At 55.4% G+C, this 15643-nt stretch overlaps 1 protein-coding gene across 4 annotated transcripts; it reads right to left on the reverse strand.

Moving 5' to 3' along the window:
• Positions 1 to 1825: 1825 nt before the first annotated feature.
• Positions 1826 to 15047, reverse strand: GPR4 (G protein-coupled receptor 4). Of its 4 annotated transcripts, none has more exons than XM_081962732.1 (2): positions 14932 to 15047; positions 1826 to 3214 (listed from the first exon to the last, which is right to left on the reverse strand). In XM_081962732.1, exon 2 carries the CDS (start codon positions 3135 to 3137, stop codon positions 1899 to 1901), a length of 1239 nt encoding a protein of 412 aa, XP_081818858.1. In that variant the 5' UTR covers positions 3138 to 3214; positions 14932 to 15047; the 3' UTR covers positions 1826 to 1898. The 4 variants fall into 4 exon arrangements, with proteins under 4 accessions (XP_081818858.1, XP_081818859.1, XP_081818857.1 ...); XM_081962733.1 differs by lacking the exon at positions 14932 to 15047 and adding an exon at positions 14794 to 14903; XM_081962731.1 differs by lacking the exon at positions 14932 to 15047 and adding an exon at positions 13821 to 14017.
• Between the last annotated feature and the right edge of the window lie 596 nt (positions 15048 to 15643).

Below are 15643 nucleotides of genomic sequence, written 5' to 3' on the forward strand. Positions count from 1 at the left end.
CCCCAAGGCAAGGCGTGGCTGAGGTTGAGGGATGCCTCCTCCTCCTCTGGAGAGCTGTGTCCACTGGCCTCACCTTTGGCCTCTCGTGTTTATTCCCAGGAAGCCTCTCCGTCCAGTGGCCCTCAGTGAGGCTAAGATTAGGCTGTTCTCATCTCGGAATGTTACTGATGCTAATCTTTCTTTGTCATGCATTCCCGGAACAGAGAGTCATCCATGGGGTAACTTGCCAGAAGTCCACATTGATTTTGGATCAAGAGGCTTTTTGGAAGCAGCTGTCATGCCTTATATCTTGTCCCATACAAAGGGCCGATTCGCAGATTGTAGCACTACATATATGTGGTCAATTTAGCTATTCTGGGGAAAGAAATACTATTCTTACATCATCTCTGCTGACATAGATTACTCCGTCCCACGCTCATTCATAAACATGCATTGAAGGGGTAATTAAAGTCCACCCTTTCAAGAGTTCTTAAATAATCCAGCTGTGAATTTAACAGGGAGCCACGAAAGCAGTTCAGCTGACTTCTCAGGCCAACTGGAATGAGGGTCCCACCCAGACCGAGAAGCCTACAGATGCGAACCTGCCTTGGTGTCTCTCTGCACCATCAGAAGCAACCCCAAATTCAGAAAGCAGCACCAGCTGAGAGCTGCCCTCTTCTGGGAGGAAGACGGGTTCCTCCCCCTTTTTCCTTTGGGTGACGGATCAGGCCAGGCTGAGACTTAATTATGTGACAGCCAATCTTGGCCTCTGAAAACGTTCCGTTAATTACCCTTCCAGAAACTCCCTGTGTTTGGCTTCCTGTCCTAACTAGGAGATGGGAAACTGGAACAGGCTAAGGAGAAATAGACGTGGGGGATGGTTTTCGTCTTCTGGCGTTTTTGAAGGGGCCCCTGGGGAAGCATCTGTGCCCTGAGAACGGCTAGCCCTGGTTTGATCCAGGGGCTCCTTTCAGCTCATCGGCTTGTTTAAAGAAGCAAGCATAAATCGGACGAGAGAGAAATCAAGAAGTCCCCAGCCTTGTTGCCCAGGAACCAGTGTGAATTGCAACTCATGGCTCAAACCTTATTGCTGCTAGAATTTTTCTGTCATCTTTAGAAACCTTGGCCTGATGCTATCCAGATGCCACAGGAGGGCAGTTTCCAAAGTCATAAACAGCCCTTTGACCTGAGAGCCTGGAAATGAAAGGAAAAGGAAGGAAGGAAGGAAGGAAGGAAGGAAGGAAGGAAGGAAGGAAGGAAAAGGAAGGAAGGAAGGAAGGAAGGAAGGAAGGAAGGAAGGAAGGAAGGAAGGAAGGAAGGCTGCCCTAATGGAAGTGGCTGATTTGGAGCCCTGCAAAAACGATGGAGGGGAAGATCCCAAAGTGAGCCCAGTGCCAGAACCCTGTTGCTGCTTTCTCATAGAAGGGGGACTTGGAGAACAGATTGAGAATAGGGTCAGGGTGCTTTTTACACCCTTAAATAGTAACGTGTGGGATGTCGTATCACATGGTGTCACACAGCCCACGTGGTAGGCAGATGGGAATCAGCGTAGTTTTATTGTTTGTGTCCATTATGGGACACAGTCTGGCTGACCTCAGCACATGGGATCTGATGGAGCTTTGGCCGTATCCCTGGGTCCTATCTTTATGTGATACAGCAAGGCCTCAGTGAGGATGGGCTGCTGTGCCACATGACAATATGAGGGACAATTGCTTGCTCTCCTTGCTGTAGCGTGGACGATAAAGAAATGCATGTGGAGTGGTTTGCATGCTTGGAAGTGTTAGATGAATGCCAGGTATTGTTATCTGTGGAATATGTGACGGAAACATGCTCAGACACAGGGCTGTTTTAAAGCGTCGTAATATTATTACTGGCTCTTAAAGAATCCTGGGGAAGACCGGCTGCTTCCCCAGGAACAGTCACCGGTTAAAAATCAGGATCTTCATGTGGAGATCCTCGTCTCCCATCCCCAACCCGCCGGCTTGCGAGGAGGGGGGCAGCGGGAAGGCTGGGGGCTGCCGGCAGATGATGCTCCTCTTGGTGGACAGAGGGGTGTCGAGGGTGAGCGAGGCGCTGGCCATCTCCTGGGGCTTGGAGCTGGTGAGGAAGCGCACCACGGTGGAGAGGGCTTTGGCCACATCGCTCCGGGCACCTTCATTGGCGAAGCAGTAGAGGATGGGGTCGGCCACGCAGTTCAAGCTGGTGAAGGCCAGGGAGGTGTGATAAGCCACAAAGATCTTCTCCTCAAAGCTGCAGTCGCCCGGCTTGCTCAGGTAGACGGTGCTGCGGGAGAGCAGGATGAGATGGTAGGGGGCGAAGCAGAAGAGCAGGATGGCGATCAGGCTGAGCGAGAGGCGCTTGATCTTCGCCTTCTCCTGCTTCTCGGTGGAGACGTTGCCGCGCACAGCCCGCAGGATGCCCTGGTAGGAGAAGAGCATCAGCACCCAGGGGAAGAGGAAGCCCAGGAAGACCCGGTAGAGGTTCATCCAGGCCACCCACTCCTCCATGGGGTACTTCTCGAAGCAGAAGGTGTGGTTGTAGCGGTCGTGGAAGAGCTCGTCGTGGAACAGCGGGGCGGAGTTGGCCCCGATCTCAATGGTCCACACTACCGCGCTGACAGCCACCGCCGTCTTGACCCTCCGGAACTTGGCGAAGCGCAGCGGGTGGGCCACGGCCAGGTAGCGGTCCACGGAGATGCAGCAGAGGAAGGCGATGCTGATGTAAATGTTGGTGTAGAAGATGAAGCCGAAGAGCTTGCAGGATTCCTGCCCGTGGATCCAGTTGTCGTAGTGGAGGAAGTAGTCGATCCAGAGGGGCAGCGTGGCGATGTAGAGCAGGTCCGCGATGGACAGGTTCATCAGGTAGACGCCCAGCTCGTTCTTCTGCCGGACCTGCAGGTAGGCCGCCCAGAGCGCCATGCAGTTGGTGGGTAGCCCCACGGTGATGACGATGATGTACAAGGTGGGCGGGAAGAGGTGGTCCACCCTGGAGTCCACAGGGCAGCTCCAGCTGGCTTGGCTGGTGTTGCACATCCTGGGGGCGGGAGGGAAGGGGGCCGTCTGCCTGGATCCTAGCTCACAGCGGGAGTTTGCGTGGCTGGGTGTGGCGTCTCCACAGAACCACGCAGGCTGCCGAAAGGAGGTTCCCGCAGGTGCCATGGGGAAAACTCTCCATCATGGCCCTCTGGCTGCCATCCCTCTGGTCTCCAAGGTTGCCCTTTGCCGGCTTTTCAGACCTGGGGAAGAGAGAGAGAGAGAGAGAGACGGGTCGGCCCTTTCTGCCTTTCGTGGCAAGGCCACGCGGCGTGGCTCAGTTCAGAGCATCAGCCCCAGAGAAGCTCCCTGGGCCAGAGAGCAGGGATGGTGGGGACGGTGCCAGGGGATGGGCTCGTACAAGGAAAACATAGGCCGCGTTCCTGGGTGTTGAGCCTTAAAATGATAATAATTTTATTGCGAGGAGCCATCAAGCCTGTTCAGTGCAGGAACGAAAACTGAAACTTTTCTGGCAAATGGCTGCTCAGCATCTTCCTGAACACAGGCTGCCCCCCCCCCCTCGGCCCCCCTCAGGAGACCTGACACCCCGCTTGGTCTCTTGGATCCACCATCAAATTGGTCCCCTCTGAGGGAACCTCATCTTTATTTGGGATGTGTGTTCCTCTCTTTTCTCAAGGCTGAGCCTCTGGGGTCCTCTGGGTGGTTTTCTTGCACAACATCACCCATGCTAGTAACTATGGAGTTTGTTCCCTGTTGGCATACCATAGCTTGCCCTGTCATGAAACATCTGCAAGCAAACCACCAAGCTCAGCGAGCCCCAAGGGCCCCACACTCCTCCCCACCCCTTTTAGCACTGATGATGTTCCCCCGTTAGGTAATGAAAGGTCTACGTGAAAAGCACTAAGCTGAGAGAACACCAGGGGCCTCGCACAGTTCAACCTGGAGCTGCCGATGTTCTCTTCTGAAGGGAGACATATCCTCAGGGTCTCCGGGCAGAACATGAATTCCTGATGCTCCATACATGCACACGGGCCTTTGAAAAGGGTCGTGCAGCTTCTGACGAGAGCTGGGAAGCCAAGAAGTCCTCCTCCTCCTCCTCCTCCTCCTCCTCCTCCTCCTCCTCCTCCTCCTCCTCAGGGCAGGGAAAGGGCCAGTGGGTCCTCCGCAGCGCCTGGGAATAGGGGGGTCATTGTCCGAGACTGAAGTCTCTCAAGGCTCTTCCCTATTTTTACTGCAACACACAAACACGCCCTCGTCCTGTCACTGCCCCGGAAAGCACATCCCTTCTTCCCTCCAGATCGCTGGCCTGAAACGAATGGAACCAGCGCTGGTGGCCCCAACACTCACCATCCAGGGTGGGACCTGGCCCGTTGGGAAGGGGGTGGCTTGCATGGAAGAGGCCCCTGAGCTGGTGCAGCAAATTGGGAAGAAGCGGCACCTAGGAAATGGAGCTGCGGTTGAAACGCAGGGCCACCAGAGGATTTTCCAAAGTCTCGGCATCTGTTTTGTAAACACCATATTCCTAAAAGGATGCTGGGACTTTGGAACAAGTGCAGGAAAGGACAGCCAGGGTCATGAAAAGCCTGGAGAGGGAAGCGTACGAAGAACAGTTGCAGGAACTGGCTATGGCCAGGCGAGGGAGGAGGAGGGCGAGGGGGCACAGGATACGCATTCCCATATCTAAGGGGCTGCCACAAAGAGCGGGGGCGGGGGGGGGCGGGGAGGTCAACTTATTTTCCAAAGAAGCAAAGGGTGGAAACTAATTGAGGAGAGGAGCAACCCGGAACTAAGGAGAAACTTCCTGACAGCGAAGGACAATTGGCCAGTTGAAGGCCTTGTCTTCAGGAGCTGTGGGAGGTTTTTGAGAAGAGATTGGGCAGCCCTTTGTCTGAAATGGTAGAGGGTTGGACTAGAAGACCTCCAGGGTCCCTTCCAGCTGTATTCTCTATTCTGAAGATCAGCCCCCAGGGAGCTCCTGGATGAAAGTCTGCACGAGGTCCAGACTTTGAAGGAGACAAAAGGGGAGCTGGGACGGGCAGAAAAGCAGTCGGTCCACTCCTCCTTTGGGCAGCCTTCCCACCCCCTTGCCCTGCAGGGGGACAAAAGGGAGGCCAGAAGGCAGGCAAACCTGGTAAATCCCCCGGGGGTTTTTCCTCTCCCTTCCCTGGCACCCCAACTGCTCACACCACATGGGGATTCTTTGCTATTCTCACACAGACCAGATGTTTTTCTCTCCTGCCTTTTCAATAGGCATGCCCACATTATCTAAACACCAGATTATAACCAAGACTGAAGCTTGAAAGCAGAATTAGAGGACTTTATTTACAGAAAGTGTGCCAAGGGGCTTTTCTGCTTTCCAGAGTGGGTCGCTGAGTCGGATGGGGCTCAAAGGGGGTCTCGGAAGACCCCCGAGCTTTCCACGAGGGGTTCAGTCTGTGGGCGGGAGGACACTGGAAGTCCTCTGCTTAGAGCTTTAAAAGGGGGAAAGGGCAGACGGGGAATGTGTCAGGGTGTTGGTCTTGTGTAACTGCGCATTGATCCAGGCAGAAGCCAGCGGCAGGCTCAGTACTGCTGGGTTCCCCCAAAATTGGCCGTCTCCCTGTTCCCTGCAGATGGTGCTCAAGGGCACAGCTGAAATCTGCATCCGTGTGGGCAGGCCCCCCCCCCCCATCCTAGGAGGCCTTGTGCCCACGGAGCTCTAAACGTTGAGCCTGCTGCCATTCAGCTGCTTCTCAAGGAAGAAAAGACTCCTGAAAAATTAACGTTGACCTTTTGGGGAAGCTTAATCCTTCTGGCTGGAACTGAAGGTCACGAGGACCCCCTTCCCTGCTAAGAGGGCTCCCAGAAGCCCCCCTGCCGGGCTCCAAAGGGCAGAGAAGAAAGCAGAAACAGCCTAGTGCAGCAACAGCAAGGCTCCTGCCAGCCCAGCCAGGATGTGGGAAGGAGAACCGTGCTCTGCCTCTTCCCAAAAGAAAAGATGCGCAATTCCAAGCCACACCTGCCACGGTCCCTGGGCTCCAGCTCTCTCTCGCCCTTCAACCGTGTTTCTCTCACCAGTGATGTTGTGGGACGTAGGCAAACATAGCTTCATCCTGTTGACAGCAAACAAGGGACAAGATGGAGGTTGCTTGAATGTACTGCAGGTACTTTAATGCACTTTGACGAGACTCTGGCAGAGAAGTTAATGGGCGGTCTGAAATCTACCAAAAGGGGGGGGGGGGGGTTCCTTGGGAAAAAGACAGATCCCACAAGAAATGGAAACTCATCAAGGACAGAAACAACCTAGAACTAAGGAGAAATTTTCTGAAAGTTAAAACAATTCACCAGTGGTACAATTTGCCTCCAGAAGTGGGAGCTCCAACACTGGAGGTTTTTAAGAAGAGACTGCACAGCCATTTGTCTGGCATGATATAGGGTCTCCTGCTTGAGGCAGGGGGTTGGACTAGAAGACCTCCAAGGTCCCTTCCAGCTCTGTTATTTTGTTAATGTGCTCTCCATCCACTTCCTCCAACTTCCATGACCCACAGCCAGCCAAGGGTGATGTCATACGAATTCTCTTCTGTTCCGTAAAGCCCCATGGGCATTGAGAAGAGAGCAGCATGGGGCTCGGGATCCCAGTGAGCATACTGGGAAGGGGCGGGCCCTCGTGCAAGGAAGAATGGCAATTGGAAGCGAAAGCGATGGATTCTGGGTGGAGGTACGACACCGAAGGAAGGAGGAGACGAAGGGTTTTCTTCCCCTTTTCCAAATCCGGGAAAAATCCAATCCGTCCTCAAAGCCATTTCTCTTTTGAAGAAGAAGGGGGGGCTCACTTCCCCCAGCAGATTGGCTGCTGGCCCTCGGTGGTCTTCCTGGAAAGAGAGAGACCCTTTCACGCCTCCCTGCCTGGAGGAGCAGCCATCTCCACAGGTCAGACCGGGGTGGGGGTGGGGGGCGAGTGGGCAAAGGTGGTGGGCACATCCAGGCGAGAACCCAGCATTACACAGGAGGATTTGGGTGCCACTAGTAGGGGGTGCTGAGTAGTTGTGTGCAGTGCGCGTGTGTGTGTTGCTGTATACTTGGTGGCTGGAATCCTGCTGTCCGAGGGACCTTCTGTTTGTCCAAGCAGTAAGACGAGGTCAGGCCAGATAAGAAAGGAGCCTGGCAGAGACTTCAGGTTTCCTTGGCATCTGTAGTCGCCCAGCCCCCACCCGAAAGACTTCGGCTCTGCATTTCCCCCCGTTTGGTTGCTGTCGGGAGGAAGGGAGATCAAAGACCTTCGGTGGACATGACACTTTTTGTAGGAACTCTTTGGCTTTTTCGAACAATTAACCATTAACAATTGGCTTGTGGAGGGGGGGGCAGATACCAGCCCTAAGGAAGATGCTCTTATTGTGCAACCAGGTGGCTTGGCTGAAGGCCTCCACCACAGTCCAGACTGACCACAGTTGGTTGCCACAGGACGCCTACATGGTGAGGGTAGAGATCTCCCAAAACCGGGACGAGACAAGTGTGCAAAGAGAGAGAGTCCTGCTTCCCCCTTAAAACTGTTCACACACACACTGGCATCAGTCAGACCCTCTGAATGTACAGATGCTCCTTGCAACTCTTCCTTTTGTGACTATTTGAAGTTGCAACAGCACAGGAAAAAGTGAAAAGTCCCACTTGGGACCATTGCCGCATCCTCCTGACTCATACTGTGACGAATGCAACATCCCGGGGTCACGTGATCCCCTTTTGCGACCTTTTGACAAGCAAAGTCAATGGGAAAGCCAGATTTGCTTAACAACCATGTGACTCACTTAACAGCTGCAGTGATTCACTTAACACCTATGGCAGGAAAGGTCGTAAGATGGGACAAAACAAGTGTTTTGTTTAGCAACAAAAACTTTGGACTCCGTTGTGGTCTTAAGTTGAGGCTGAGCTGTATACGGAGCATCTTCCGGCAGGACAGTCCTTATTCAGAAGGTCGAGCCAACATCGTGGGCTTAAATCCACCCAATTTAAAGAAAGAAGCTGCAGCAGCAGCTTCTTAACCATGAGTAAAGTTCCAGCTCAGCACGTATGCCAGGAGCCCCACCCGGCTGTAGCAGGCAGGGCAAGGGGAGGGGGCAGAGAGGAGCCCTGTCCCCCCTCAAGGACATGGTCTCCTTCCACTACTGGCCCAAATGAGATTAGGACTCCAATTCCAGACCACGCTTCCCACCTGCTACTGAACAGGCGAAGCAGCTGGCAGCTGGCCTCTGATGCCCGAAAGGAACGGTGGGCAGCCTTGGCCCAGACCTGCCATCCTTACAAATGTTCAACCTCTTGAATACATTCTCCGCTCCTCGGAGGCAGGCAGAGCAGACATTCAAGCTAGGAAATGAGAGCACAAAAGGTGATCTCTCGCTCGCTGGAGAAAAGGTAGCCAGCTCAGGACGATGGAAGACTCCCCGTGCAGACGCCAGCTGGAAGGCAGACGTGCCTACGGGAGGCCTCGTAATGGCCGTACAAGAGGAGGAAGAGGACGGGTGGAGAATGTCCTCAATTTCGCAAAATAGTGAAATCAGGGTTTTCCAGTCTCGGCAACTTTAAGGCTTGTGGACTTCAACTCCCAGAATCTGTGCTGGCTGGGGGATTCTGGGAGTTGAAGTCCACAAGTGGCCAAGGTTGGAGCCCCGTGGATGCACAGAAAGCAGGAGCCTGGTGCTTTTCTTGAACGCCCGGTGGCTTCCCTGGAGGGACACAAAGGCTGCTGTGGTTGCGTAACACCCTTCAGCTGATAACCAGCCGCTTCCTTAATTGCTCAGCTTCTCCGAGGAGGCTCAACACCCACAAACCCTCCATTTACCCTGTGGCTCAATGTGTTTTGCAAATTCAACAAAAAATAATAATAATAATTTTTTTAAAAAACCTCTGAGCTTAGTCTCTTGTAAAAATGCAATATGGATTTTATGAATTCGTTCCCATTGGAGATTGTCCTCTCTTCCCGTGTCCATGTCTGAGACAGGCAGGAAGAGGAACTGGACTGAGAAAGACCCCTCAGTTCCTGGAGAGTCAGAAATAAAAGGCACCCAACCTAGGGGCTTCCTCTGTTCCCAGGCACCCACCCAGCCGCCCTGAGCGCTTTCTGCCCTGTTAAACGTGCTGGGTTCCTCCCGGACAGCTTCTTCCAACCAGTGGATATTTTAGGGAGGGGAAGTGAGTGGAAAGCACTGGCGGAGGAGGAGAAGGGAGAATCAGGGTAGAGAAGAGGACAGAGAAGAGCAAGAAAGATGTTTGGGGGACTGAGGCTAAAACGGATGAAGAACGGTTACAGGACCAGCCTAGTGAAAAGAAGGACCAGGGATGACATGATAGCACCTTCCAATGTCTGAGGAGCTGCCCCAAAGAAGAGGGGGTCCACCTCTCCTCCAAAGCCCCTGAAGGCAGGACGAGAAGCAACAGGTGGAGACTTTTCAAGGAGAGAAGCAACCTCTCTCTCTAAGGAGGAATATCCTAATAGCAAGGACAGTTCACCAGCGGAACGGCTTTCTTCCACAAGTTGTGGGTGCTCCCTCACGGGGGGCTTTCAAGAAGAGACCGGATAGCCATTTGTCAGGGATGGCCTAGTTGAACAGGGGTCCCTTCCACCACTTACTCTGTTATAGGGGAGAGCCCATCTGGATGGGGGGGGGCTCTGTGCATTGAATAACTGAAGGGCTTTATCTCTGGACATGGAGAGGGAGGGCTCTCCTTTGGGGGAGAGAGACCCCCTAAGCCCATGGAGGCTACTTTGCAACGCTGGAAGGCCCTGGGGAGTGCCCTCACCCCCCCCCAGGTGCCTCCCTCTCTCTGCCCTCCACCAGCCATGCGGGGCTCCCCCCCCCCCCCATTTGATTACTCTGCCATCTTCCTATTTGTAGTCCAGAAATGCAGGTGTTTCTGAGGCAGAGAGAAGAACCCAAATGTTCCCCTGGGGTCTCAGCAGTGTGCCCAGGATCTGGAGGTGGGGGGAGGGTGTGCTGTGGGGCTTTGTTGCTGCTTCATCAGAGAGGTGGCCCATCTTGGGTCAGAGGGCACCAACTGCAGCTGGGGAGTCTTTCCTGGGAGGCTGGACTGCTTTCAAGGCTCTCTTCCTCCTCGGCCCAGGTGGGAGAAAATGTTTGGCAGAGAACTTCGGTGTCCGCAATAACTGGATGGAAATGCAGAAATGCATTAAAAACCCTTACAGAAGGTAGAGATCCATTTCTTAAGCAGCTCTTAAGAGGCTCTTGGGGAAGGGAAGAAAACGTATTTTCAGCTTCAAAACTAGGCACAGTGTGGGCTCACATTGGAACTCATCGGGACAGCCAGTTCTGAATCGGTTTTATTGGGGCCTTTTGAGCGGAGAAACTGCAGGGCCCACGGGGAGAGGAGGGAGCAAGGAAGCAGGCAGGGTGGGGTGCTGCTCTCCCTTCCCCAGACCCCACAATCCCCGCCAGTTCCCTGCGTCAGGGCTTTTCATCCCCAGAGGTGTTTGGGTGGGTCTGACGAGCAGCTCCCGGCTAATCTACGGTCTGGCTAAATAACCACGTCTGGGCCTTCCTGCAGGCCCCAGCTTGACCGTGCGCCCAGGCCGGCTGGGGCTCCTCTTGTGGAGCCCAGGGGAGGGGTGGGAGGGCTGGATGACCTGCCTTCCTTACTCGGTGGGCTAATGGTTCCTGTCTGGGAGTTTTAGCCGTTTAAGCCACGGCAGCCTTCCTCTTCCATCAGGGAGGGAGGGAGGATTTCAGTTGAACCCGTTTGAACCTCTGTGCAAAATAGTTTTGTTGAACTTGGTCAACTCAAATAAGGTTATCTTGAGCGGTCCAGACCCTCCCGAGTGCATGAAGGTGGCCAAGCGTTGCTACAGGTCTCATTACTCCATGCAGGGGGAGGAGTGGGGGCCACTGAGCAGTGTTCCTCTTCCGGCTGAACCCAAGGCCCTGAAGGGAGCACTCACCCATTGCCCCCAGGCCTGGGCTTGAGGTTGTGGGCCACATTTTGCCTTCTCCAGACCTGGGTCCTTCAGCAAACATTCACACCACAGGTTTACCCCCGTCTGTTCAAGCTGAGTGACTGCGCAAAACGCTGGGCTTCCTTAGCCTTAACCACGGTTACATGTTTGTGCGTGGCCGCTGAAGTCTCTGGGCCAGTCAGTCCATGATTCGCTTGCAAGGCACGTCCAGCAAGTGGGCTAATACAGTAACCAGGTTAACCATAAAGCAGAATAGTTGGTAGCTCAGGGTGGACATGAGGGGTCCTTGGTGGTTTTCTTGCAGGCGTTTCATCACCCAACTAGGCAACCGCATCAGTGCTCGTCCTGCACTGGATCCCTCAAGTTAACTGTATTGTGAACAGTGAGAGTCCGGGCAAGGTCTCCAGCCATTGCCAGCTTCATGGAGCTTTAATTGATTTCAGCTAAAACATGAGCAGTCTGGAAGCCACAGGCCAACTCCTTCTCGGGGATACTGCTGGGGAGGCAGTCAGGGGAGAGATGTGCAGCCTGGAGCCCTGGAGGCACGCCAGAAGATCAATCAGAGAAACACACAAACAGCCATCGTTGGGGCGAGGAGAGTTTTAATCCTGCACCCGGGTCACTCGGTCAGCTAATCTGCCCTTTGCAGCTAAAACGATTATGCAGCCCTTCCGGTTGTGTCTCTACCGTGTTTTGGAAGCCTCGGCCTCTCCTGTTAGATCCCCTAACTGCTCTCTTATTATTACTTTCAAAAAGGATTATTAGCATTAAATCCTTGCCTAGCCTGTTTCTCCAGATAAAAGCCTCATCCATCAGGTTATATCATATTTGGGAAAGGTCAAGTATAAACACAATACGAAATACGTAAGTTCAAATGGTAAATAAAACATCAGTCAGGTAGCGCTAACAGGTAAAGCCTTTCCTAGAAAGATAACGAAGCCCAAACACCACTTGGAATGAAGACCACAGAAGGCCCCCCAAGAGAGGCAAAAGGAAGGGTCACCAAACCTGGCCACTTTTAAGACTTGGAGACTTCTACTCCCAGAACCCCCTAGCGGCCAGTATGCGCTGGCCGGAGAATTCTGGGAGTTGAAGTCCACAAGTCTTCAAGTGGCCATGCTTGAAGCCCCCTGTGGATTAAAGAAACTTCCCAGACATGGATCCACTCCAGAAAAGGCTCTTGACACCAGGCTCCAGCCCAGTTGGTGGCATGAAAAGCCAAGAAACAGCCAGCAAGGCTCCTCTGCCCGGCCCATTCACCCCCACCCCCTCCCCCTTCGCCCCAAGGCCAGGTTGGCAGAGAAGGAGAAAGCGGTCCGGGTGACCGTCCCCGGCAGGCATATGGCAGGGGAGGCGGCACGGCCCGAACCAGGCAGGAAGAAACGGCTGCTCTGCTCCCACCCACCAGGTGCCCTGTGATTCCAAAATTGCATTTGGGCTGATTCCATTATCGCCAGAAACTCCATTATTTGTTGAGGTTATCGGCACAATTTTGTTATCTGCGCAGCAAGTCAGTCAAGATGAAAATAGAAATGCATTCAGGAGGGCCAGAGGGAAAGAGGAAGAGGGGGGCTGCCTTCCTGCTGCTTCTGCTGGAAACATCCCGTTTCCCCTCCCTGCGTTTTCCCCGGGATGACATGGGGAGTCCAGGAGGAAGTCTCTGTTGACCCACGGCCAGCATGGAGGGCAAGAGCCACAAGGAAAAGTTGCCCACTTGGGGGGTTGCCTGGCATGTGCCTCTTCTCCTTGGCTGGGAACCCCCCCCCCCATTTCCTGACCTGGGAGGGAGCTTCCTGATGGAGGTTGGGTGCCCAAGCTGGAGCAGACATTTTGGCCTGCGGGAGCCCCATGGGTGCTGGAGGGGGACCGAGAACCTGAATGGGGGCTGGATCCAGCTTCCGCCTTGGTGGTCAGCGATTAAGGGAATCCAAAGTCAAGGGGGGACTGAACCCCCTCACCCCCAGTGGGGCATCTCCCTCGTGCCCTTCTCTTGGGGGGCTCTCAAAGGGGGCCGGGAACCCCAGGTAGTCAGTCTCTCCAAAGAGCCCAGCAGAGAGCCTCAGCTGTCAAGGGCTCCTCTTGGGCCACACAAAAACCACCCTTGGCCAGTTGCCGCTTCTTTCCTGCCTGATACGGATCGGGGGGGGGGGGGGGGGAGCTCCAACTTTGGCAACTTTAAGACTTGTGGGCTTCAACTCCCAGAACTCCCCAGCGGGCTGTGCTGGGGGGGGGGGCAGGGAATTCTGGGAGTTGAAGCCCACAAGTCTTAAAGTTGCCAAAGTTGAAACGCTTCAGCAATATAGACTAGGGGGGGGGTCTTCCCTCTGCCCAGAGAGGTCTTGTGCCAATGTCCACCCCCCCTCCCCAAACTGCCTGAAAAAGTCTGCTGGTGAATCTGGAACCTTTTGCAGGCAGCCTCTGGGAATACACAGAGTGTCTTTCCTCTGCCAAGGCACTTTCCCCGTGCCAAGCAAGCAAAGGGCCAAGCTGGAGTTCTTACCTTGGCAGAGGGCAAAAGGTTGCCTGGCAGGCTGGGGCTCAGGATCCCCCTGCGCATTTATTCAGGCAGGATCCGGGAAGCCCTTTGGAGGAGGGGAAGGCTCCCCCCCAACCCCCCACTGGGCACGGGGTTACTGGATCCCAGGGCAACAGCCTCCCCTACATCTCAGGACTGTTGCAAGAGAAAGATCAAGAGTGGGCGGGAAGCCCCCTCCCCAAATACCCTGATCTCCAAACTCCTGGCAACTTTCAAGTGGTGAAGGAAAAGCAGTTGGGCCATGCTCAGAGACTTTTTAGCCTCTCTCGGCACGTCTGGAAGGGGGAAGCGCCCCTTGGCCCCCTCCTCCGCCAAGCGACGGCCCCATTCCCCCCCCCTCGTCCCTGCCGTGTCCCGAGCAGCGGATGCTCACGCTTGAGACTTTCCCGGGAAGGTCGCCGCTGCTGCTGCCGCCGCCTCCGCCTCATCCGCCGGCGGGGTCGGGAAGCTTCTCCCGAGCGGCGGCGCTCCGAAGGGGACGCGGGACAGGCTCTCACGCCGCCGGCGGGGCATCTTGCCCGGCTTCCATCGGGACCTCCGCTCGCCACCCAGCTAAGCCCGGAGTGAGCGGCGGCGGGTGCTCGGAGACTTTCCCGGCGCGGCGCCTTCTCCGGAGCCAGCCTCTCGGGGCGGGGAGCCGTTTAACCCGCTCGCTGCCGGCTCCCCCAGGCGCCCCGCCGCTGCGGCTCTTCTCCCGCCCGCTGGTTCACCCCGGAGGGGCTGCTGGAGAGGAGGAGGAATCGGGGCGCGGAGGGGCGACCCACTGCGGACGGGGCAGAGGAGGGCAAAAGTGGGCTCTCTCCATTCGGGTGAGAAGAGCCCCTCCCCTGGGCGCTCCACCCCAGGGAACCAAGAGAGCCTCTGCTTCCCAATGGGCTCCGCGGCCCCATCCTGTGGCGGGGATGATGCGCACAGGGGAGGGTGCCAGGCTTTAGGGGCCCGGCCCTCGCCCCGCTTTCCAATGCCCCGACAGCAGCTGCTTCTCTGGGAAGCCATTGGACCCTCCCTCGCTTGTCCTTGGGGCTCCTGGCTAATGACCGAGCCCACTGAGAGAGCAGCACTTCCCCAGCCCCCCTTCCGTAGGAGCCACCACACCAGAGGCTGGGCTGCCAAGAGATGCAGGAGGGAAAAGGCCGGGGGGGGGGGCAGCCGGTGTTTTGCAGGAAGGGCTCTTGGACAGCTCAGCGCCCCCCCCTCCCTCATCAGCAGAGAGCAGGAAGGGCTCTTTCCTTGAGGAGCCAGTTCCTGCCATGTCTTCCTCCTCCTGGCTTGGCCCCCTCTCCCCTTCTCCTGCTGTGTGTGCCTTTGATGGAGACCCCCAGCCCCTGAACCCCCAAGAGACTCACAAGGGCCCCCATCCTGCAGACCAGAAAAAGCCCCCGACTCCCAGCCAACGGAGGAGCAGGGCCCAGAGGGGGCCAAGTGATAAAGCAGGAGGTAAGAATCTGTAATGTTTCAATAGCCGAAGGGCCTGGAAGACTTACCTGCACCTATTTAAAGATGCTCCCGTGATTCAGCCCACTAAGCCCTCGAAGGGCAGCCGAATGAAAATCCCAGGAGATCAACAAGACAAGCACACCTTTCTCCTGCCACACACACAGAGCACGTCTGCATTTCTAGCCCAGGCTTTATTGGCGTTCCAGAGTTTGGCTCCCCGTCCATATAAAGGGGGGCCTCCTGCCCCTCCTCCCATTTTAAGAACCTCTTTAAGGACTTGTGAAGCGGGTGCAACTGAGGAAAGTTTCAGCCCAGGTTTCCTTAGCCCGTATCGGGGGTGGCTGTCTTGCCGCCATGTGCTTGGAGTTCCTTCGCCACAGATTGCAAGGGGATCCCAAATTTTTCACTTGCACAATGCACCAAATCGGGAGCAGCCACAAAGTTGGAGGCCTACAGCAGACAAGGTCCACCAGAGATGGCCGGGCGAGCTCTGTGCTTCAGGCTGTGGCAGCGGCCTTTGAGCTTCACTTGTTCAGGGCGGTGGGGTTCCTAAGTCTTCCTGGCCCCTGACCCACCGGAGAGTGCAGGTCCGTCCGTATCCTCCTGCCACTTGCAAAAGGAGCGGAATGAGGGGAGGTTCCCAGAAGCCAGGCCAGATTCCAGTTTTCTTCTTCAGTTGACCACTAAAGCCCATCTTTATCAACCAGGTTAGGAAGCCTTGCCAGCGGGTGGGGACACACCTGAGGCCCAATTCTGCTT

Source organism: Natrix helvetica (assembly GCF_964273705.1).
Source record: "Natrix helvetica genome assembly, chromosome: 9".
NCBI lineage: Eukaryota > Metazoa > Chordata > Lepidosauria > Squamata > Natricidae > Natrix > Natrix helvetica.

Excerpts from the sequence above, each read along its gene's own strand:
- GPR4 (XM_081962732.1), bottom strand. The coding sequence starts at position 3,137 with ATGGCACCTGCGGGAACCTCCTTTCGGCAGCCTGCGTGGTTCTGTGGA.